We start from the raw sequence: 23,390 nt of genomic DNA, 5'->3' as shown, positions 1-23,390 counted from the left end.
TTGCTATTCCAGGTAAGCATTTTGGTCACTCCATTCCTCAGTAGCTATAAATCAAAGCAGTTACAACTAGAAACAAGAAGGCTTTCAGGCTTACAAGAATCTTCATAACAAAACAGCTTGATGATACAAAGTCATACACCTTCCTGAGCGAATAGTCTGAGGAAAAGAAATCTAAACTGTATAGCATTTCAAGATGTTAATCTGAAGACAGGTACAGAAAAAATGACTCTGACAGGTTTTCTTGACAGAGGCGCAGAGAAAATACATGATCCAAATGTTCCTATTGTGCAAATTTATAAGGAAAGTTCTTTTTTGTGGTTTTGCATTGCTAAAAGGCAATTTATATGTGTATTTATTTGACAGCAGATGCTGTCATTTGACTTTAGTTATGTTCATACTGCCTTAATCTGTTACTAAAAACACTTTCATCTTTCTCTTTCTGGTAAAAAAATTGCAAGGTTGTATTTATTGTTTTCAGGTCTCTCTTTGTGCTAAAATATAGTATTTTAAAATTGCAGATCCTCCAACTATTGGCTCAATCGCATCCAATCCTTTCTCTACTGCAATGAAAATGGCCTTCTGGGAAGCTTTTCGGAAGAGACCCACACATGCACCTGCCCTAATGACCAGGTTGCCTGCCATGGGTTCCTTCCCTGCACAGTTGGAGATGGCTCTGCTTGTCTGAGCTGCGCTCCTGACAATCGTACCCGCTGTGGGAGCTGTAATGCTGGATACATGCTAAGCCAGGGAATTTGCAAGCCTGAAGTGGCAGAATCAACAGAGCACTACATTGGGTTTGAGACTGACCTTCAGGACCTGGAAATGAAGTATTTACTGCAGAAGACAGATCGAAGAATTGAGGTGCATGCAATTTTCATCAGCAATGACATGCGCCTCAACAACTGGTTTGATCCTTCTTGGCGCAAGCGGATGCTCCTTACTCTTAAGAGTAACAAGTACAAGTCTAGCCTGGTCCATATGATACTAGGCCTCTCTCTTCAAATCTGCCTAACTAAAAACAGCACCTTAGAGCCTGTTCTTGCTGTTTATGTCAACCCTTTTGGGGGCAGCCACTCTGAGAGCTGGTTTATGCCTGTGAATGAAAATAATTTCCCAGACTGGGAGCGGACTAAGTTGGACTTACCCCTTCAGTGTTATAATTGGACACTGACTCTGGGCAACAAGTGGAAGACATTTTTTGAAACAGTACACATCTATTTGAGGAGTCGAATAAAGTCAAACGGTCCAAATGGCAATGAAAGCATCTACTATGAACCCCTGGAATTTATTGATCCCTCAAGAAATCTGGGCTACATGAAAATCAATAACATCCAAGTGTTTGGCTACAGCATGCACTTTGACCCAGAAGCAATTCGAGACTTGATTTTGCAGCTGGACTACCCCTATACTCAGGGATCACAGGACTCCGCACTTTTGCAGCTGTTAGAGATACGCGATCGTGTAAATAAACTCTCTCCACCTGGTCAACGTCGTCTAGACCTCTTCTCTTGCTTGCTCCGTCATAGACTCAAACTGTCTACCAGTGAAGTGGTGAGAATTCAATCTGCTTTGCAGGCATTTAATGCCAAATTGCCAAACACAGTGGATTATGACACAACCAAATTATGTAGTTAACCATAAATGTGAAGCACAACACAAAACCTTGAAGGAGTTTTTACAGTGCTTTTGTGGAACAGTTTATGTTTGGAAGAGTAAATTTAAATTGTCTTTTCAATATCTGTCTTATATCAGTCAATACTGTTGGATGGCAATTTACACACATGAACTTGCTGACAATGAATATATTATACCTGCAGTTTTGGTTTATGAATGAAATAAATACTGACACCAGTCTAGAAGACATTCTACTTTTTACAATAAATTTCATTTGTAATTTTATATGTTCCGTGGCAATGCTTTTGTGCATTACATCCTCTAGAGGGAACATAGAAGGATACCAATAAAATTTTGTAGCTGAACAGTTATTAAAAAGAAATGCTGTGGGATTCTTTCTTCTTACACAAAAGCAGTAATCTTGATATACTTTTGTGTGTGTTGAACACACATTGCAGGTAAATAAAATACAGTGACTCATGGTTTTAACAGAAAACACAGAAAAGTCTAAACCGTGGAATATTTTCTTCTTAGGAATTAGATCTAAATGTTTATTCTGAGCAGAAGTGACAACAGCAGCAATGCTTTATTTGCTACACTTCTGAGACTTGAAAAGGCATGCCCTTTTCAAGCTTCTTAACATGTCATACAGACTCCCAGAGTTGCAATATTGAGTGTTGTAAGATGGACAGTGTGAGGTGCACAGTAATGAAAGGTTGCATTCTCTCAGCAGCAGACAGGTGAAAGGCTATCTATGCAACTGATCTTACTCACTTTACAAAAGAGAAAACCATCTCCACAAAAGTTTTCAGAAGTCTCCATAATTCTTAACTGTGCCTGAATATTTTGTGTGTTTATAGAAAGAATAAATATTAAAGCACATGCATATTATTGTCCAAGGACACACTCTGAAATGTTCACCCTGAAATACCTATTTTCAACTACTTACCTAAGCATCATCCATGCTGTCAAGATTCAAATTCAGTATAAAATATTCTCTAAAAATTAAACAGTTTAATCTATTAATCTATTAGTGAGATGAAATAAATGTGCCTACCCGTTGAATCAGAATTAGGTTCTTTGATAGTTTATACATTCTGGCATAAGACATATATCTGGGATGGCAGAATGTGGCAACTCCAAGAAAGTTCTGCTACATAATGCCAGAGGAGATAATGCAAATGTTTTTGCTGTCTGTAGTCTGTTAGTAAGTAGAGAATAAAGTGAGAGAAATTTATACAAATTCTTTTTGTGGCACCGTGTTACGTGAAATCTGAATTTGTGCCCATGATGTAAAGGTCAACTTGTTTTTGTTTGATTGTTTTTGTTTTGATTTTGTTTTCAATGGGAAAGAATTTACATATAAAACTAGTACATTATGTGCAAGCACAGAGAGATTAAAAAAATAATAATTCACTTAGAACTGAAGTTTTAGAATTCAATCGTAGAATTAAACTTCATTTAATTTCAATTAAAATAAATTTGGTAAACATTGAGTTAGTTCCTTTACAATTTAATTCTGAGTCACAGCCTAATCTGAAGTTAGGCTTTGTTTCTATGTAGCCCACAGTAGCACAAGAAATGCTATGATTCGTAATTACTAGTGAGCAAAATAAAACAGAAGCTCAGAAACGCTTAAAAAATTCTACAACCAAGAAGGACCTTCTTTTCTTTAGTGACTCTTCTCCTGCCTGATTTCACAATGTATTTGTAAGGATTACTCTTTCACCAACACATTCAGAAAATTTCTCTTTCTTACTGTACTAGGAAGCTCAGTAGGGCTAAAGTTAGCATATTTTTCCATAAATCAGCTTCTAAATGAATTCCTATTTGGTTTCCAATCACAGCTTTCTTTTACTGATAAATAATGTATCTCAGACTCTTTCTCGGTGTCAAAATTCTGGCTTGCTATTGCACTGATATGATGAACCAGGCCAAACAGTGACATATGACCTTCTTGGTTATGATTCCTACTTCTGTTCTTATCATCAGATCTCTCCTTTGGTATATATTCAGCAACTATAATAAAACATAGAAATAGACAATTTGGTTTTACTAATCATTACATCTTGCAGCCTTTATAAATGATAGAAAGACTATGGTGTAACAAGTTGAATAAAAAGCAAGAAGTCCTACTTTGCTCACAGAATGTAAAAATTAGAATATAAATATGAGGCAGTGGTAAATAAAGCACTCAGACATATTATTCCTTCACTAAGAAAAAATATTGCTATGTTGTATTAAATCACCTGAGATATTTTCTCCCTCTTACTAATTCCTTTCTAAAATACTTCATCAATGACTATTTACTCTTTCTGTTTTTAAATATCTTTCTTTGCTTGAGACAGAAAGTTCTTCTTGAGACCTAAATATGTGCACAGAAACAAGAATAAGCCAAAACAGTCTCCAGACAGGCATTTAATTATTATACAATCCATCTGGATGTATAATAATCATGTAATTAAATTAAAATATTATATAAAAATACAATAATTAAATAATAACCCAGAAAGGCATACCTGGGGGAAAAGAAAAAAAAAATTCTTATTGTATTTCTTGTGCCAAATTAAAAGTATGAAACAAATTTTTAGCCTACTAGTGATCAACTAGTTGGAACCAGGGGGTTCTGGGAATACTGAAGATGTTCAGTTTACCAAAACTCCATAAACACTGAAACAAAAACAAACAAAAAAACAAACAAAAAGAAAACTGTAAGTGAAAGTGAAAAAAAAAAAAAAAGCAGGATTTATCAGATTTTCAAGCTACAAGCGGGTGCCAACAGTATTTCTTTTTTCATACTTTTCTAACTGAAGCATTTCTGAAGATAATTTGTTTGTGCATAACAAAGAACAAAAAATTCTGGGCAAGTGAAAACAGTAAAGAACTTAATCAACAAGAAAAACTCTGCATTAAGGTATGAATGTATTTGTGGAGAAGGAACACATACATACAGTCATTTCCATCCAGACACTGCATATGATTATTCCCTGCTTACTATATTCTACAGTTCCATTTGCATTCACCACTGCTGTTATTACCTACTGTCATAAACTGAAATAAAGACAGGCAAATGATAGAATATATGCAGTGACATAATGGCAGCTTGTAAAAGTACTCAGAAATATCTTCAATGGCTGTAGGTATAATAACCAGATAGATATTGATAGAGATTATTAGCTTATGTAAAATAAATAAAATTTTATAAAAATATATATTTTACTAGATTATATAAAATATTAATTATTAGCTTGCTGAGTTTATTAGCTTTAAACTAGATTTGATAGGGGAAGGGGATGTACTGCTGAATTGTTACTTCCTTTGCCACAAGACAATTCTATTTTTACAAATATTTGGAGAAAAAGCCTTTATTTCCTAAAGTATTCATTAAATGACTGCATTTATTGTCAAATTGCTTACTCAGCAGATGCTTCATCTGAGAAGAGGCAAAAGCTGGGTTTTTCCCAAGCTGAGTAGGCAGCTTGTGCAGAAGAGTGTACATAGATATGAAGGAGTGTACTCTGAGTATCAGAAGGTTATTTCCTTGAAAACTCAGTGCATAGTTTAAGTACAAATAAAAAAAACAATAGAATACAAAGTAAGAAAAGTGATAAACACCTATCTCACTATACTACAGAGTTACATCTAAACTTTGAGTCCTGCATGACCGTAGAGGTATGACAGAAGCAATTAATGTGATATGATAACGGATCCATATTTTACAATCCACTAGCTATTGTTTCTTTGACAGATAAATGGCGGAATCTGAAGGACCATTTTTTTTTGCACAGTCACCTTTATGAATGGGAGATGCTCTAGATGGTCCATCACAGTTATTTTTTTACATTTGAACCTGTAAAGCTAAGAAGTGGATCAAGCTGCTAAGCACTTTAAAGCGCTGAGTTGCCAACACAAAACAAGAAATGGAAATTCTTAGTTAAAAGTTTAACTGGACCAGAGACTAGAGACCTCAAAACTTTAGCCAGTCAGGCTGTACTCTAGTCAATCAGACTGTAGTTAAAAACTCAGGAAATTATGAAGCATTTGTTTTCATGCTCAATTTTTCAGCTTTTACAGTTTAAGAAGGCAAAATAAACAAAAACTATTAAATTAGAGTGAAAGTACCATTTGCTATTTTCGATAAATCCTTGTGTAAATGGAATCTATCAATCACAGATGTTTTTCCTTCATCAGGAAAAGGTAACAGAAATGAAATTCTTGTCAAATTCTGTGATTAGCTTGAACTGGAGTGATTCTATCACTTCAGTTTCATCCCAGATTTATCTTAAAATTATTATGTGATTATTTATTAAAATAGCTGGATTTTACACACATGTACACATGAACACACAGATATCCATTGAACTTGCCTAGTTACTTTTTTCTTCAAAAGGCAATCTGTAATCTCTTGGACAAAATTAGTAAAAGCTATTACATGAAGAGCTGAGATACACTATTTGGTAAGCCCTCTATGAGCGAGGGCATTTGACTTTGAGTCATTTCCACCTAAGTACTCTTGGAACAAGCAATTCATGAGAGGTAGAAGTGGCTTTTTAAGCAAGCTTTTTGACATTCTGATACAAGATAATGCATATTTCAGATCTCTGAAATCACGCATACATAAAAAGAAGCATTAATAACTTTAAGCATATTTGCATTTTTTTTTTTTTAATAGAAGCATAGGCTTCTTCTATTTACAACATAGTTCTGAAGAGAACTTCAGGCATCTCAATAGCCTACACCTACCTATAGTTTACTCAGAGACCCTATGCTTCTAGCTTCAATTACACATACTATTCCAGTCATGCATGAAAATGAGAGGAAGTTCCAAGGCTGTTATTCATGTCAACTTTGTTGTGCCATAGGAAACAAACAAACAAAAAAAAAAAACAATATAAATAAGAAACTAAGGAAACAAACTGTTAAAAACAAACAAATAATTAAAAAAAAAAACAACCTAGCTGAACTTTATGAGATATTGCCTGTGTAAGAAATCATTAAGGGCTACATTTAGCCCTTATCTATAGGGCTATATATAGTATAATCATGTAGAAGTTTACCGAGTCACTGCACTAGACCAGCAAAGAGTAAAGCAGCTTAATTTGAAAACTACTGTAGAATCAGGCCTTAAGGAAACATTTTTAAAACTTTAGGACAAAATGAAATATGATGTTTTGATTTATAATTGATTTTTGCTTGGTAAGTTCTGGGAAATTTCCCTAAATCAAATTAAACTCAAGGAGCCCAGCCCACATCATAAATCCTGTACTGGAACAAGGCATGCTTCAGATGATGCATGTCCTAGTCACGAAGCATAAGGGTGAATCTGATGACATGAAATGAGCCTGTTACACCAGGATAAAACTGTAAATATGAAAACTTTATACCTTTGCTAGATGACTGCAAATGAGGCCCGTTTTTGTAAAATATGTGATCAAGTGTCTGTATGTGCAAACTGTATTGCCACATCCCACTTGATCTTATTCAAAGCTAATTATATATTAACAATAGTGGAAACTTTTCTGCTGAAGAAAATTTTCAGGGCAGTCTAAAATTTGAGTCTGACAGTGCCCCCTGAAGTATCAAGTCCTGGGTATCTGCTCACCTGTTGCTTGTACAAGCTGGCAGAAAACAACTAGAGAAGAGTCAAAATGCTGTGAATGAAAACTATTCAGCATAAGGAGTGTATCTCTACAGTAAGAGTCAGATCTTTCCTTTCCTTGAAAAATTATCACAGTTTCACGAGGTGAAGTTACACAGTATGACTATGCAAGAATTAAATACAATGAACGAAAGGCTTCTGACGTAGTCTGGATAGACTTCAGCAAAGCCTTTGACACTGCCTCCCACAGCATTCTCCTGGAGAAGCTGGCAGCCTATGGCTTGGACAGGTGCACTCTTTGCTGGGTCAAGAACTGTCTGGAGGGCCAGGTGAATGGACTGAAATCCAACTGGCAACTGGTCATGAGTGGTGTTCCTGAGGCGCTGGTACTGGGGCCTGATCTGTGCAATATCTTTATTGATGATTAGGATGAGGGCACTGAGTGCACCCTCAGTTTGCAGATGACACCAAGCTGGTAGGAAGAGTTGATCTACCTAGGGGTAGGAAGGTCCTACAGAGGGATCTGGACAGGCTGGATTGCTGGGCTGAGACCAATGGGATGAGGTTCAACAAGACCAAGGGTAGAGTCCTGGACTTTGTCCACAAAAACCCCAGGCAACACTACAGGCTTGGGGCAGAGTGGCTGGAAGACTGTTTGGAAGAAAAAGACCTGGGGTCATTGGTCTACACTCAGCTGAACATAAGCCAGCAGTGTGCCCAGGTGGCCAAGAAGGCCAATGACATCCTGGCTTGTATCAGAATTAGTTTTGGCAGCTGAAGCAGAGAGGGGATTGTCCCTCTGTACTCATCCCTGGTGAGGCAGCACCTCACATACTGTGTTCAGTTTTGGGCCCCTCCCTACAGGAAAGACACTGAGGCCCTGGAGCACATCCAGAGAAGGGCAAAGAAGCCATGAGGGGTCTGGAGTACAAGTCTCATGAGGAGTGGCTGAGGGAACTGGGATTGTTCAGTCTGGAGAAGAGGAGCTCAGAGGAGACCTTACTGGTCTCTATAACTACCAGAAAAGAAGTTGTAGTGAGCTGGGAGTCAGCCTCTTCTCCCATGTAACCAGTGATAGAATGAGAAGGAACAGAAAGGACCTACCGACAAGATCGTCTAGTCCAACTGTCTTCCTATAACCTTTACTACCCACTAAGCTACTAAATGATGTCTCGTAGCACCTCATACAGATGCCTCTTGAAAACCACCAGGGACAGTAACTCCACCACTTCCTAACTGACCACTCTCTGAGAGAAAAAGTTTTTCCTTGTGTCTAATCTGAACCTCCTCTGGCACAGCTTGTGGCCATTTACTCAGGTCCTGTGTGTTGCCTGGGAGAAGAGGCCAAACCCCTCCTCATCACACATCCCTATTGCTACTGTAGAGTGCAATAAGGTCTCCCCTTCTCCAGACTAAACAATCCCAGCTCCCTCAGCCGCTCCTCACAGAACTTGTGCTCCAAGTCCCCTCACCAGTTTCGTTGCCCTTCTCTGGACACGCTCCAGGGCCTCAACGTCTTTCCTGTAGTGAGGGGCCCAAAACTGAACACAGTACTCGAGGTGCAACCTCACCAGTGCTGAGTACAGGGGGATGATTACCTCCCTGCTCCTGCTGCCCACACTATTTCTAATGCAGGCCAGGATGGCACTGGCCTTCTTAGTCACCTGGGCACAGTCAGCTCATGTTCAGCCAAGCATCAACCAACACCTCCAGGTCCCTTTCCTCTTCACAGTCCTCCAGCCACTCATCCCCAAGCCTGTAGAGCTGCATGGGGTTGTTGTGGCCAAAGTGAAGGACCCGGCACTTGGCCTTTTTGAACCTCATCCCATTCACCTCAGCCCAGCGATCCAGCTTATACAGATCCCTTGGAGGGGCCTCCCTACCCTCAGGCAGATCAACACCACCTCCCAGCTTGGTGTCATCTGCACACTTACTGAGGGTACACTCATCTAGGTCATCAGTAAAGATACTAAACAAGATGGGCCCCAGTACCGACCCCTGGGGGACACCACTTGAAACGGGTCTTGGATGGACTTCACTCCATTAACCACCACCCGTTGGGCATGGCCCTCCAGCCAGTTCCTTACCCAAAGAAGGGTATATCTGTCCAGGCCACGGGCAGCCGGTTTCCCCAGAAGAATACTGTGAGAGACCATGTCAAAGGCTTTGCTGAAGTCTAGGTAAACTACATCAACAACCTTTTCCTTGTCTATCTGCCTGGGCACCCGTTGTAGAAGATGATGAAGTTCGTCAAGCACAACCTGCCTTTCATGAACCCGTACTGACTGATCCCCTGGACACCACGATCACGTGCCATGATCTGACCCAAGATGATTTGTTCCATAACTTTCCCTGGTACCAAGGTTAGGCTGTAGTTCCCTGGATCCTCCTTACAGCCCTTCTTGTAGATGGGAGTCCCATCAGCAAGCCTCCAATCCTCTGGTACCTCTCCAGATAACCAAAAGCGTAGATGGCCAAGAGTGGCTCAGCAATCACCCCCATCAGCTCCCTCAGCACCCTAGGATGGAGCCCATCTGATCCCATGGACTTGTGACAGATGGAGGAGGAGCTCTCTGTCTCCACCTGAATCACCTGGAGGTGTATTCTGTGTAGCATCCCAGACTTCCAGATGAGGGCATAAAGTGCCCTGAGGTTAACTGATCTGCATATTAAAGGCAGATGTAAAGAAGGCGTTGAGAACCTCAGCCATCTTATCCTCAGTGGTGGCATTCCCTGCTGCATCAAGTAAAGGATGGAAATTCTCCTTGCTTCTTCTCTTACTGTTAATATTTTTGTAAAAGGATTTCTTGTTCTCAAAGCCTGTACACCTTATTCATTCTTTGCCTGTGTGAAGGGTGATATTATATCTGAGTTCACTATATATGGTACATTTTAAATAGCTTAGTTATCTGTGTTTTGTTTTCTTTGCTTCTAAACTAATTTTGTGCAACTTCAAGTCTTCATTTATTTATTTTTCAGCTGACATTGCAGCCAAAGTTGTGCCCCATCTATTGTTATCCTGTGCTGTGCTCCTCTACAACACAGCCTATGTCCCCACCCATCAAAGGCTTCTGCTTTCATACTGAGTCTGTAAACCTCCATGCTCCATCACTGTGTTCAAGTAATGTTCTGTTTTCCAAAATAACTGCTTCTTGCAATTATTTATATAAAAAACTGAAAGATAAGAAAAAACAAAATGACTTAGTCTCAGCCATCTAATTGTTCAAAGTAGTTATTGCTAAAGCTAAACTGTTTAAAAACAGATCTGCTTCAGGAAAGTCAAGAAAAGTTTAGAGAAAAAGTGATAGAGCTCAGTGCTAACATCTTCCAAATGCAGTACAAATTTTATGACCTTTTACTAGCAACTGCAATATCTTTTTGCAGAGTTACATTTTCTCCTTGCATAGAAAGCCTCTAGGAATACACGACTGGGACCTATATAAGACTGAAGCTTTCAGAGATGCTAATGTATACATAAAAATACATTAAGAAATAAAAAAGATGAAAGGACAAGCTAGCTGTAAAAGAATCAGGATATCCATCTTATAGCAACAGGCTATCCTTTATTTCTCTAATACACACTCTTTGCATCATCTTCAGAACCATCTGACACAGGACACTGCCAATGGTAAGAAAATGACCTAGGCAGACAGTACTTACATGGAACCAGTTCAGCATTTATATATGTGATATTTTTATTTACTCTAACTGGATTTTCTATGATACTCAGATCTACCTCTTGAAAACTCACTGGCTAATCCCCAAAATCATAATAAAATATTAGCATTGTTTCAGATATTTTGGTGATACCAGTAAGATGGTCTGGTTTCCACTCGGGGAGATTGGCTTTTCTTTTTTTTAATTTCCCAAGTGCTTCATTAAGTTTATAAATATTTCACTAAGTTTTATTAAATGCATTTAACTGAGAATTGGGAGCTGCACTTTGCACACTGGGTGAAATGCACTTCATGGGAAAAGCTTATTGTCAGGAGTGATTAAGAGTGTTCTATGAATGCTTTGGTTGTTTTGTGCTTTGTGGAGGGCACTTTATGCTTACTGGTTATTTAAAGGAATGAATTAATGTCTTGCCAAGCAGATCATACAAATAAAATATTTCACCATTTTCAGTAGCTATTTTCTCTTGATTTTCTTTGAATGTTCCTGTAGCAAACATATTCTCCTCTTAGCTGGTGAGCTGAACTGAATCATTTTCAAAGTGCTGATGTTTTGCTAACTCAGGGATTTTATTGTAAGTCTGATATCTCATTTATGGTCTAAAGCTTAGGTCTTGGAGCTGTCATAATGTGAGTTTTCACTACATGCACTAAGATGTCAAATTTCTAGTCCTTGTGTCTGGGCAGAAATAATTGCTGAGGTACTGGGAAATAACTTTCCAGATGGCATGTTCCAAACTAGCCTTAAGCTAAAAGAAAAACATGAAATTTCCCAGGCTGTCAGAACCACCCAAGTTTCTGTTATGCAACATCTCCCATTTCTGTGGCATGGAACATCTTCTCTCTGTCCTTACCTACCTCAGTGCCACTGTTAGGTGCAGCTATGCAGAAAATGTCTGTTGTGAAAGATCAAAAGTAAAACACGAAAAAGAAGTTTGGGTCCTCAAATAAACAATGCAGTCTCATGTTTTTTTATGTCTGATTTAGGGTATCATCTAATTGGTATTTTTGTTATTATGCTAATCATAGTAATTTATGCTAATATCTCTCTCTGATTACTGGCTTAGTTGTTGCTTTTTTTATCACTAGAAAACTCACAAATGATCAATTAATCATTATTTCTGTGGTCTGTGCAGCTTTAAATTTTATATTCAACTATGTTTACACTCTGTAGTGTTCCTAGTTCCTTGGGATGAGGATACTGTTTGGGCAAAATGTAAAATTGTAATACAACATTTTTATCTTGGTTCATATATACGTAGTGATAACTGGGACCAAACCTTAAGGAGAACTGGAATGGAATGGAATGGAATGGAATGGAATGAAATGGAGTACAATAGTTCAGCTGAAAGGGTCCTTCAAAATCATCTAGTCCAACCATCTTCATACTTCAAGGATAGGAATGTCATATCAAACCTCCATACAGAACAAGTATTTCCAATGGTAAGGAAACTCTACCATATTATGGTTTTGAAAATTATCTGAGACAAATAAAATCACTCTGTGAATGTTGGTTATAAACAATTTTATCAGATGTATTTAGCAAGATTTTAGTAGAAGGGGGGCTGAGGAATAGCCTCTGTGAGAGACTGTGGCTGTCCCATGTCAGACACAGTCAGCTAGCTGATTTTGGTCAGCCCTGCAACTATCCCACTGCAGCCATAGCTGAGACCATCAGTGATGTTGGTGGTGATCTAGTAAGACAGATTTAAGAAAGTATGAAATATTGCACAGTAGCTGTGTAAGAGAGGACTGAGGAAAAAGAAATGTGAAAGAAACAGCCTAGCAAGACCTGGTGGAGGAAGAAGGGTAGAGAGGATGTGCTCCATGAGCCAGAGAAGAGGTTCTCCTGTGGAAATGACCATATCAGAGAGGATATTGACAATGCAGCCCATGGAAGATCATATGCCAGAGAATGTTTATCCTGAAGGAGCCCTGTGGAGAGGACCCACACTAGAGCAGGTGAAACTCAGAAAGAAGGAATAGCAGGAAGGAGCTGTGATGAAGTAACCACAGCCATCATTCCCATTCTCCTTGTGCCTACTGGGGTGCAGGGTAGTAGAGCAGCTGGAAGTGAAGTGTAGCCAAGCTTGGGAAGAAGTTAGGGGGAGGGTGTTGTTTTAATTTGTCTTCATTTCTCACTAGTCAGTACTTACTTTGAGTTGGTAATAAATTAAAAAATAATTTTCAACAAATGATCTAAAATTGGGAAATATGTGATCTATCTTCAACACAGGGAATAAAGAACTGGTATTATCTGCTATTCTTAAATCATAATTCACTCTTTGGTCACTTTGCCAGAAAACTCATCCAAGTCATCATTCCTTAGATCATACTGTCAAGCCCCACACATCCTACAGACAGTGCAGGCTATTATTTACTGTAATGTATTACAATTCAATGTCAAAACATTTCTCAATGGAAGAGCCGTGTCTGAGCAAAGTAAAGGGTCAATCATGTGAAATACTGTAGGTCATGCAGAAATTCTTCATGAGACATACTTTTTATTTTCCTGACTGATAGCTCTTCAGAGAATCTAACAGACAGGACATCCCTGAGCACTACTACTAACTAGTAGGAGAATTATGGTTAATATAGCTGTAGCATTACAAGAGCTAAGAATGTGGGAAGAGCTCAGCTTTTATCTCCCCAGACACCAGTGGGACAATGTTTGAACCGCTTATTGGATACAAAGATTTGTGTATCAAGGTCAGTGTTGTAAAACATACTTCTCTTTTGCTTTCTATATTGTTATAAGTTGCACAATCCTTATGTTGAAAGGATCAGTGTTATTACTGTAAAAAAGATTTTTATTGTCTTTTGTATTGTATTTACAAATATATACAAATATATATTTGTGTATATATATTGTATTTACAAATATATACAAATATATAAATATTCCCACAGCATGACAGATTATTTGGCCATAAGCTACGATCTTACATAGTATACCTCCATCTAAAATTTAAGAGAACTGCGTAATTTGAAGATTACATAAGATAGAAGATAAAAGGTACGTAGAAGATACATGAAATATCCGCATCATAATTTATATCTTAAATCTTACATTTTATTATCCATCCATGCATCTTATTATTAGTAAAATATATTCCTCCAGACTGTTGGCATGGAAGACTATTGGCTAAATGGAAGGTATTAAATTAATACTTTTCAATTGTTGTCTAGATCAAATTTTTCTCAGCCACCATATAGTTAGACTGCATATGATCTTACTACAAAGTTTCTAAATAAAAGAGGAATGAGCCAAAAAGTTGAGAGTTCCCTTCAGGATCTAAATTACCCCCAGGTACAAAGGCTTATTAGAGAATAAGAATGTATTTGGTTCACATCCAGTAATTGTGAATATTCTTGTCTTTAAAGCATCCTCCAATCTGAGTAAATACACAGAGTCTCTTCTTCATTGCTGCTGAAGGCTGCGTAGACCATTGCTGTCAGACTTTCACAGGGAGTAAATTCACATTCAGAGTTTCTCTCTTTCACTTTCCACTTCCTTTATGAATCACTAAGTACCGTCTGAGCCTGCAAGTCTTGCTTGAAAGAATCTGCATTAATTACTACTCATCAGCATTAAACATAGTGACAGCTCCTGTTAGCAGCACTGTTTATTCTGTGACCACCTTTTCTGATCCGCTGAGATTTTTTTTCAGTGCTCCTGAGAAAACAAGCTTTATCAGTGACCAACTGGTGAGGGAACAAAACTCCTATCCGTTCCCTTTCTAGTTCTGAATTTGCCATCCTTATTTTCTTGCCAATTAAATTACATCCCTATATATGGGGACCAGTTTGAAATTACATATATATTTTTAGGCTGCTCAAAAGATAAAGATACGTACTGCACCTCAGCAGATTAGAGAGAAATAGTGATTTTGCTGAAATAAAACCGTTTGAAGATCCATAAGAAAAGCTAAACTTCCACATCAATAGTTGATTTGATTTACAATTATTCACATTAAATATATTCAGTGCTCATGATAATAGGAACATTTTACTTATCTTTTAAAATGTCTGTATGTTTTAAACCTCGTTTAATGAAAAGAGCTTAAATCTCCATTGAGTTCTTGGTGAATGTGCTCAAGCTTGTGACCAACACTAAGCTGTGTGGTGCAGCTGATGCATCAGAAAGAGGAGATGCTATCCAGAGGGACAGGCTTGAAAATGACCCCACCCTAATGAAATTCAACAAGTGGAAGGTACTGCAGGTGGGCTGGACCAATCCCAGATATGAAGGCAGACTGGGAGAAGAACTCACTGAGATCAGCTCTGTGGAGGACTTGGGAGTTCTGATGGACAAAAAGCTGAACACGATCCATCAGCATGTGCTTTTAGGCAAGAAGGCCAACTGGAAAGATGTGGAGCTGTTGGAGCACTTAAGTGGGGGCACTTAAAGAGGACATACGAAAAAGATGGAAACCAGCATTCTACTCTGTCTGATAGTGTTAGGGCAAGGCAAATGGGTAAGACTTAGCTTACATTTTAGGAGGAAATTCTTTACTCAGAGAGTGGTGAAGCACTGGAACATTCTGCCTTGAGAAGCTGTGGGTGCCATATCCCTGAAGTCTCAAGGTTCAAGGCCAGTTTGGATGGGATCCTGGGCATCCTGAACTGGAGGAGGCAACCTGCCCAAGATAGAGGGTTGGAACTAGAGGATTTTTAAGGTTCCTTCCAACTCAAACCATTCTATGATTCTGTGATACTGGAAATTTCTTTGGATTATTTCCTTGCACAGGACACTCCTAGTACTTAAAAGATAGTACCTGATGCAACAAGACAAAAATGGCAGAAGTTTGTAACAACTGCAATTGGACAAAACTGGTAGTTCACCAGGGAAGAAAACAGTCACTTGTACAGCTGCTGTTCCTATTATATCTCCTTTTTCCTTTTGTGAGATCCAACGAAGGTCTTCATCCTAAATATAACAGAGATTCGTTACTGTCTGGGGAAAAAAATAAAATAAAATAAACATACAAAAAATCCCCAAATGAGATACCTGTGAATGAGGAGAAAAGATTAGTGAGTTACAAGGTTTTAGAGATTAATCAGCAGAATTTGCAACAATAATCACAGTTTCTAATAAGTCTTTTCATTTATGCAATATAAAGACTCACAAATGAGAAAAGACTATGATATCTCTTGGATATGCTCCAGAGGGGAACACAGGGAGGAAAGGGAAAAAACAGAAAAATCAGAGAAATGTCTTTTAAAGTAAAGCAGAGTTAGTTGTTAATTATTTGTTTTTGTACTCGGATGTTTGGGAAAGGTGATAGATGGTTCAAAGTAACACCATTGTTCCTTCCATTTGAAACCTTAGGCATATTTTATTTAAACCTGGTAGACGTTTGGTTGTCTTAAAATATTTTATTCATCATATTTAAGTTAGTAAACAGTGGTGCAGAGTGTCAGAGTTGTAGGCCAGTCAATCTGTCGGAAACAATCTGGATGAAAAGGATGCTTGTTTGAGATCAGCTAGCTTCTCATGCCAACACACCAATTTTTTAAATACAGATTGCCTATAAAAAGAAAAAAAGAAAAAGAAAAAAACTGATTAAAATGTATTTGTACTGTGAAAGATCCTTCAAGAATGTAAAACTGAATGGAACTACTGAAGATTAATGTTTTAAGCTGAAAAAGATACTTTTTGTATTTTGTATTAAACAAAGGTTTCATAACATAAATAATGAAGATAAAAAATAAAATAGGCATTTCTAGATCTGTTTCATGCTCGCTACAAAGCATGAGTTACCAGGACTTCCAAGTCCTGAAAGTATTAAGTAGTTCTTGGCTGCCAGGATTTTGTCCTAATGGATGACAATAGAGTATTTTCTATGTTTCATTATAGCAGTCATAAGGCTTTAAAAAGCTTTTCTTTCAGTAGCAAAAAGTATATGGTAAGGCTGTAGATGGCAAATTCTACTAATCCTACTAATCCATTGCAGTGAGCAGGGAACAGACTGAGCACAGGGCGTTCTCAATACACAGTGAAATTTGGAACACTTAAACATATAAGGATATACAAAATCCTTGGTGGTAGTAGTTTAGCTATAATTAATATTTTGTTTTGTATAAGAGGAGGAAGAGAGAAATACTGAGATTTACATATGTTTGCTTTTCTGTTTGCTTGTTTTTCTCTGTTTGTTTAGTATGTATTGCTCTGTTCCACTCACTTAAACAGATAAATTACTACATATTTTTTATCAGTATTAATGTACAGCATAAACACAAGTCTGGTATGAGCACAATTAGTTCAGCTGAGCCTTTTCACAGCACTATGAATATGGTACAAACCAAGTTGTATCATCCTAGTCTATGATATGGTTGTTTTTAATTTATTCTACACAACAATAAATTCTGAGATTTCTATAGAATTATTAAGGGCAGCTGTATATCAAATGTAATTATGTAATAGGTTTTGATGAGTGATTTGTTACAAATGATTGTATATTATATTTATACAAAGATTCTTAGTAATAATTGGAAGATAACAGTTTTCAAATTATATTTTGTACTTAGAATATCTATTTCTATTTTTTTTTCACACTGTTTTTGGCTTCTGAACACACAATTGTTCTGTCTTCTTGACTTGTACTCTAAAAAATACGTGATGACACACCTGAGACAGAATAGTAAACTTGCTTTATTTTAGGAGATCTTGATTGGTTGATATTATAAATGTATTGATACTCAAAACAGTTGAAGAATAATAAGGCTTTATTACTAGACTTGAATTCATTCAATTTCATATGTTTCAATGAATATATCTTCCATGACGGGAGAAGAACTTACGCATTTGGCATTTGCTACATTCAATAGAGAAGTATTAACTTTGCAGTTAGAAAGTATCACTGCTCATAAGGCCACAGATCCTATTCTTAAGTTAGTGCCTGATCTAGATTTTGTGGGGAAGATACAAAATTAGCCACTTTTAGAAAAGGTTAAGAATGGATCTTTGATTTTCTGTCTACTCTAAGCGAGACTCTAAATTAAAAGAGAGAAAATATAGCATTCATGTACAGAAATCTGTAATTAAGTAGACTTTGTATCAAAAATCATAATTTTGAAATCTAAGAAATATTACAAAAACAAAATCTAGGGTTTTCTTTTTTGTTTTGGTGATCTTTTTTGTTGCATTTTTTCTTTTTCTTTTTTTTGGTGATTTTGTAGTTCTCTTTTTATCTATGACTTCAGGGAGCTTGAGTAAAGTATTTGACACCTTCTATATTGAAGCTTCCTTTCATTTTGTACGCCTACTCCATATTTTCAGTAACTCAGAATTCCATCTTTTTTCTTTGTCCTTGGAGAAATTCCAGTTAGCAGTATGAACAGGAAAAACAACAGCAACAACTCCTCACTCTGGCATTTAAACATACAAACAAAAAAGAAAAGAAAATCAACATGAGTAGTAGTACACCAAGCTGCATGAGGCAGCCTTATTCTGAAATAGTTTAGTTTTAATGTGTTTTTGCAATGAGAACTGAAAATTTAATTTGGTCGTTACCACAATGCTGCATCATTTACTTCCAAACACCTCCAGAGCTTTTGCATTTTCTTCACTACAGTGCTACATTTTTAAATCTTGAATTAAACTGCATTAGCCTTTAGTTCAGGTGCAGTACTTACCTCAGGCTTAAGCATCTGTTCTAGAATAGAATCATAGAATCGCTGAATGGTTTGGGTTGGAAAGGACCTTAAGACTTTATCTAATCTAACCTCTGAGCTATGGGCAGGGACACCTCCCATGAGATCACGAATCTGCACATTGCTGGATCACGTTCTGTTTTTCACCCCCCAGACCCTTCTCTGTAGCACTACTCTCAATATATTCAGTCTGTATTGATGTTTGAGATTGCCCCAACCCAGGTATAGCACCTTGCATTTGGCCATATTGAAGATAATGAGATTCACATGTGCTCACCTCTCAAGACTGTCCAGATCACACTGGATGGCATCACTCCCTTCTGTTGTACCAACTACACCAGCTTGGTGTCATCCACAAACAGCTCCCTGACTACTCCTTCTGCTCTAAACAGAGATTAGAGTTCAGACTACCTCATCTTGTGTGTTTCTGTGGTCTTTCTCCTCAAGGTTGAAAGTTCGCTTGGCTTCAGCCCCTGGCAGAAACTCAAGGCAGAGCTGTCAGTTGCCCATATCAGTGCATGATACCATGCATCAGTCTCTTTCTGACTGCTGGATGCTTCTCAGCCTGGTGATTTCCTCTCACATCCTGGCCACCTGCACATAAAGTTCATCAAGCTGGGCACGCTTGTACCCATGACACCCCAAACTTACCTCAGGCCCTTGGGGACTTCCAAAGATCTGGACAGCTCTGTTCCTCCTCTGGAGGTCCATCTGTGTGAATGTGTCAGCCCAGAACAGTTATGGCTCCCCATTCTGGGTTGCTGCATTAGCCTGATCATCACAGCAAATGCTAAACATTTCTGTTTCAATGGAGTGGTGCACCCTTCTCTTCCCCCATGAGAAGAAAGCAGTTCACCTTTCACTCTCCTGCACAAACAGCTATGCAGACTACCACACTACACCCTGCTTGCCAGTCCTCTTTGCTCCTCTTTGTTCTCCTAGCTACCTGCATCCTTTTTATGTGTGGTGGTCTCTCACCCCTGCTCCCCATCCTGCTCATGCCTTCTCAGCTGTTCTTGCAAGAACTGGTGGCTCCTGGTGGCTCCTGGCAGTTCTCTCCTTGTCTTCAGGTATCCCCAGCATCAGGATCCCCCTCCCACAACTTGTTCACTCACTCCATCACAGAGTGCACCTGCTGCAGTGCTGATCACATCAGAAAAAGGTGATTTATATGTGTTTGTTTTCATCAGGTAGTCTAAAACTCACCGTTCACTTACAGTGGGAGGAACTTCATTCCTTGGTCTGGAGCTTTAGGGACACGAGAGACCTCAGTGGTGTGGGAAGAGTGATGGCCAGAGAAGGGTAAGGCAGAAACATTGTTGAGTGCCTCAGCCTCTTCCATGTCTGTTGTCACCTGTCCTCCCATCTTGTTTATCAGTGCAGATACACTCTCATTAGTCTTCCCTTTCTGGCTCATGTACCTGTAGAATCCCTTATTATTCTTTCCATCTCTTGCCAATTTCAACTCCAGCTGTGCCTGGGCTTTCTTGTTCTCATTGCTACATATACAGGCAGTGACCCTATAATCTCTCCTGGCATCAAGTTCCTGATTCTACTTCCCTGCTTGTTTTCTTACACCATGAAAAGTATTCTTAATGAGCTACCAGTTCTAATCCATTCCTTCCTCCTTAAGGACAACTCTCTGGGGGATACGATCCATTAATTCTGTAAATATCTGTCAGTTTGCTTTCCAAAAGTTCAGGGTCCTATGTGATTCTTATGCCAGGCCTATATTCCTCAAGATCAAAACCTCATCATGGCATGATAATTGCAGCCCATACTGTCTCCAGTCTTGAATGCTTTAATTAATTCATTTGTGCTTGTGATCAGTAATGCTTCTCTCCTGGTTGGGAGTTCTCCAGTTCTACATGTCTTCCTTTATATAAATGCTCTATTTCTCCTCTTTGCTTTCTTACATTTTCTTCTTTCTTATACTTTCAGATAGAATAATCTACATTAGTTCTTACTTCTAAGAAGAGTTTACAAAGGAATGCAGGAAAATCTTGTTCAGCAGCTATGTGAATAAGATGGCTGTAGACCAGATATTTTACATGTTTAAAATTCTTTTTACATTCAATTTCAAACTTTAATTTATTTATTTTTTAATACAGTTTTGAAAAAAAAAATAAATCTAGCTATTGCTCATAGAGATCTGGTTTTCATTTCATCTTCTCAACTTTGGAACTTTTCACTGAGAAAAGCTATCCAAATAGACACTGCACTGAGTTATTTAGCGTTCAATTAAATACATTTTTCTTCTGAAAAACTTTCTGAACAGCTTTGGTGAATGATAACAACTCTGACACTTCTCTTGTAGGAGAAATCTTGTGGGAAGATTTAAGGGGCTGTATGTGTTGTATGTCTTCCTCTCAGTAACTATTTGTTTTTGTAGAAAAAAGATCTTATTCTCTCAACACCTTTGGCAAGGCAGTATCAATGCCAAAAGCAAATCAGTAAAGAGCTGAAGTACCTGTAACAGTGCCAGAAGTAATATTTCAATTAATCATCCTAAATTAATGTCTGCTTTATTTCCAGGAAGTCCAGAAAGATATGATGGACCTGTTTTGCACTATTAAACTACTGAGAGACAAAAAAAAAAAAAAAAAAAAAAAAGGGGGGTTGTGATTTGGATTAAGTGCTTGCAGGAGGAATTGATTAAAACTAGCTTGAATTACTCTGATTCTGGGAACATACAAAGAAAAGTGCAGTACCATTTTATTCTCTTCTTGCAGCCAGGTGGACAAGTAGACGAACGTGGTTCCTGTACTGACGTACAATCAGAAGCACAAAAACTATCTATCAATTCAGACTAAAAGCAATCCAAAAAAAAAAAAAATCCTTTAGAAGCTAGTACAGATGTGACATTGCAAAGGAACTTCTCCAGCCAAGCTCTTCTTTAAGTTCTACAATATTTAAAATGGGCACGTAGCATCAAAATCAGTGAATGTTAAAGCTGGTGGACATGAGCAAGTTTAGGATGGCTATTGCAAGAGCCTGCAAGACCTCAAAATTCACAGGCACCTCAGGGAAAATGAACAGCTTATGCTTTTTTCTGCTGTCTTCCTCTTTTTCATAATAGGCTATGATAATCTGGCTGTGTATAATAATAATGAAGTTTTCTAACAGCACTGCTGATAATGCTGTTATTACGCAGTAATTTCTTCCATTGTGAACAAGGAATGCAGTGATTGTTTCCCTGATGCTTGATTGTGATTCTGTCAACACAGAATTCTCAATTGCCAACAACCAAGAAAGTATCTGATTAACTCTTTTATTCTATACCATCAAAAATATTCACGTCTCTGCTCTCCTGCTAGGCAAACTAGTCAGAGGGCTCTTCATTACTTCATTCATTGTTTAGTAACAAAACAGCTGTAAGGGTTCAAATGAATGGCTGAATAGCAGAAGCACTTCTGTATCGTTTCAGCACAGCACCTTTTGTATCTTCTTATAGCAAAATATATGTGTATGCTGCATGTTAGTAGCTGGCTATGATTGCCATTGTGTAATTCAGCTTTGTCGACTGTCAGAGCTCAGCGGTTCAAAACAACTCATTGTGAAGTTGCCAAAAAAGAGAGGCAAACACATTTGAAATGTAAGAACTCCACTGGAATTTCTTGTTGAGTCATAATGAAAACTATCCATTAGTATCCAAAAAGTGGGCATTTCTTTAAATATTTAAAGCTTCTTTCTATAAAGCCGTGTATGCTTCCAGAGGGGTCACAAGGAATTTAAGTTTTAGAGACATATCTTAGAATCTCAAAGCATCTCATTGCTTGGGGCATAAAAAACCCAAGCAAGAACTAGCACAAAATGACTCCCTTCTCAGCTGTTTGCATATTTTTTGTTACAAATGAATAAGTATATAGGAAAGAAATTATTTGATACTGTATGAGAAGGTACTAAAGTATTACCTTTAGAAGCTGAAGGAATGTTTACAGAAGCCGAATGTCTTCAAAATTAATTTCAGTGATAAAGCTGCATGGAAAAATGCTAAAGCCTGTCTGGCTGCTGGGGGGAGCTTGCAGAATGCACGCAGGCATTTATTAAGATAATTGTTTTGTGTGAAGCACTTCCAAGAATGCTAAAAGCTTCATCACAAACCAGTTCTATACAAAGGTTTCTTTTCAAGACTATGTACTTAGGAACAACACTGGACTGTTTCATTTTCTACCCGATAGTCAGATGTAAGCAAATGTATGGTAAGTGAAGCCAATCTTGAAGAATAATTGAAATAAAAGTAGACAAAAGCTGATTTTTGTTTGTAATATCTGATTTTTGTTTTAAATATCTGAAGAGCTTCAGTGGTAGTTTTTCTAGACTCTTTGCAAACATGAACACCTTCTGTTCAAAGCACTGACATTCATGAACACTGCAAATGAACTACAGTGAAGTTCAGACATACTCTAAACAGAAGTGTGAACAGGGTTAGAAATAGACCTTGATATCTGCTTATTAAGAAAAAATAATACTTAAAATGTGGAAAAATTACTCTCAAACAGATTGAGCATTCTGTGTAATGCCAGGATTGTCTTTATTTTTTTCCTTTATCTTACAGAAAATTGGCAAACTATACATAAATAGAAGAATGTTTGGAGTGGCAATGTTAGTTTCCCTTTGCTTTAACCAAAGTGCCCTGAAATCCTAACTCAGATCAGTAGAAAAATAAAGCAGACAATGGAGGGCTGTGTTCAGAAACATGTTTACAACTTGCCAGTACACTAAATAGACAACCAGAAAATTTCTGTCTCTACAGGGCACAGATTTTGCATCTCTTTTTGTATACACAGGTGATACACATATCTAACAAGTAATTCACTGAAAATCACCTGTGACATGTAGAAGAT

At 37.8% G+C, this 23,390-nt stretch overlaps 1 protein-coding gene across 4 annotated transcripts in view; it reads left to right on the top strand.

The window, feature by feature from the left end:
* Nucleotides 1–1,835, top strand: part of BRINP3 (BMP/retinoic acid inducible neural specific 3) — a 201,626-nt gene extending 199,791 nt beyond the window's left edge. For all 4 annotated transcript variants that reach the window (XM_090145908.1, XM_090145911.1, XM_090145909.1 and 1 more), the window contains exon 8: nt 519–1,835. In XM_090145908.1, coding sequence (XP_090002034.1) covers nt 519–1,635 — 1,117 coding nt within the window. In that variant the 3' untranslated portion in view covers nt 1,636–1,835. The remainder of the gene's footprint in view (nt 1–518) is intronic.
* Nucleotides 1,836–23,390: the final 21,555 nt, after the last annotated feature.

The sequence above is a fragment of the Phasianus colchicus genome, chromosome 9 (assembly GCF_987193195.1).
Source record: "Phasianus colchicus chromosome 9, bPhaCol1.hap1.1, whole genome shotgun sequence".
Lineage (NCBI taxonomy): Eukaryota > Metazoa > Chordata > Aves > Galliformes > Phasianidae > Phasianus > Phasianus colchicus.
The sequence above is the reverse complement of the archived record's forward strand: the minus strand, read 5'-3'. Positions and strand labels throughout refer to the sequence as shown.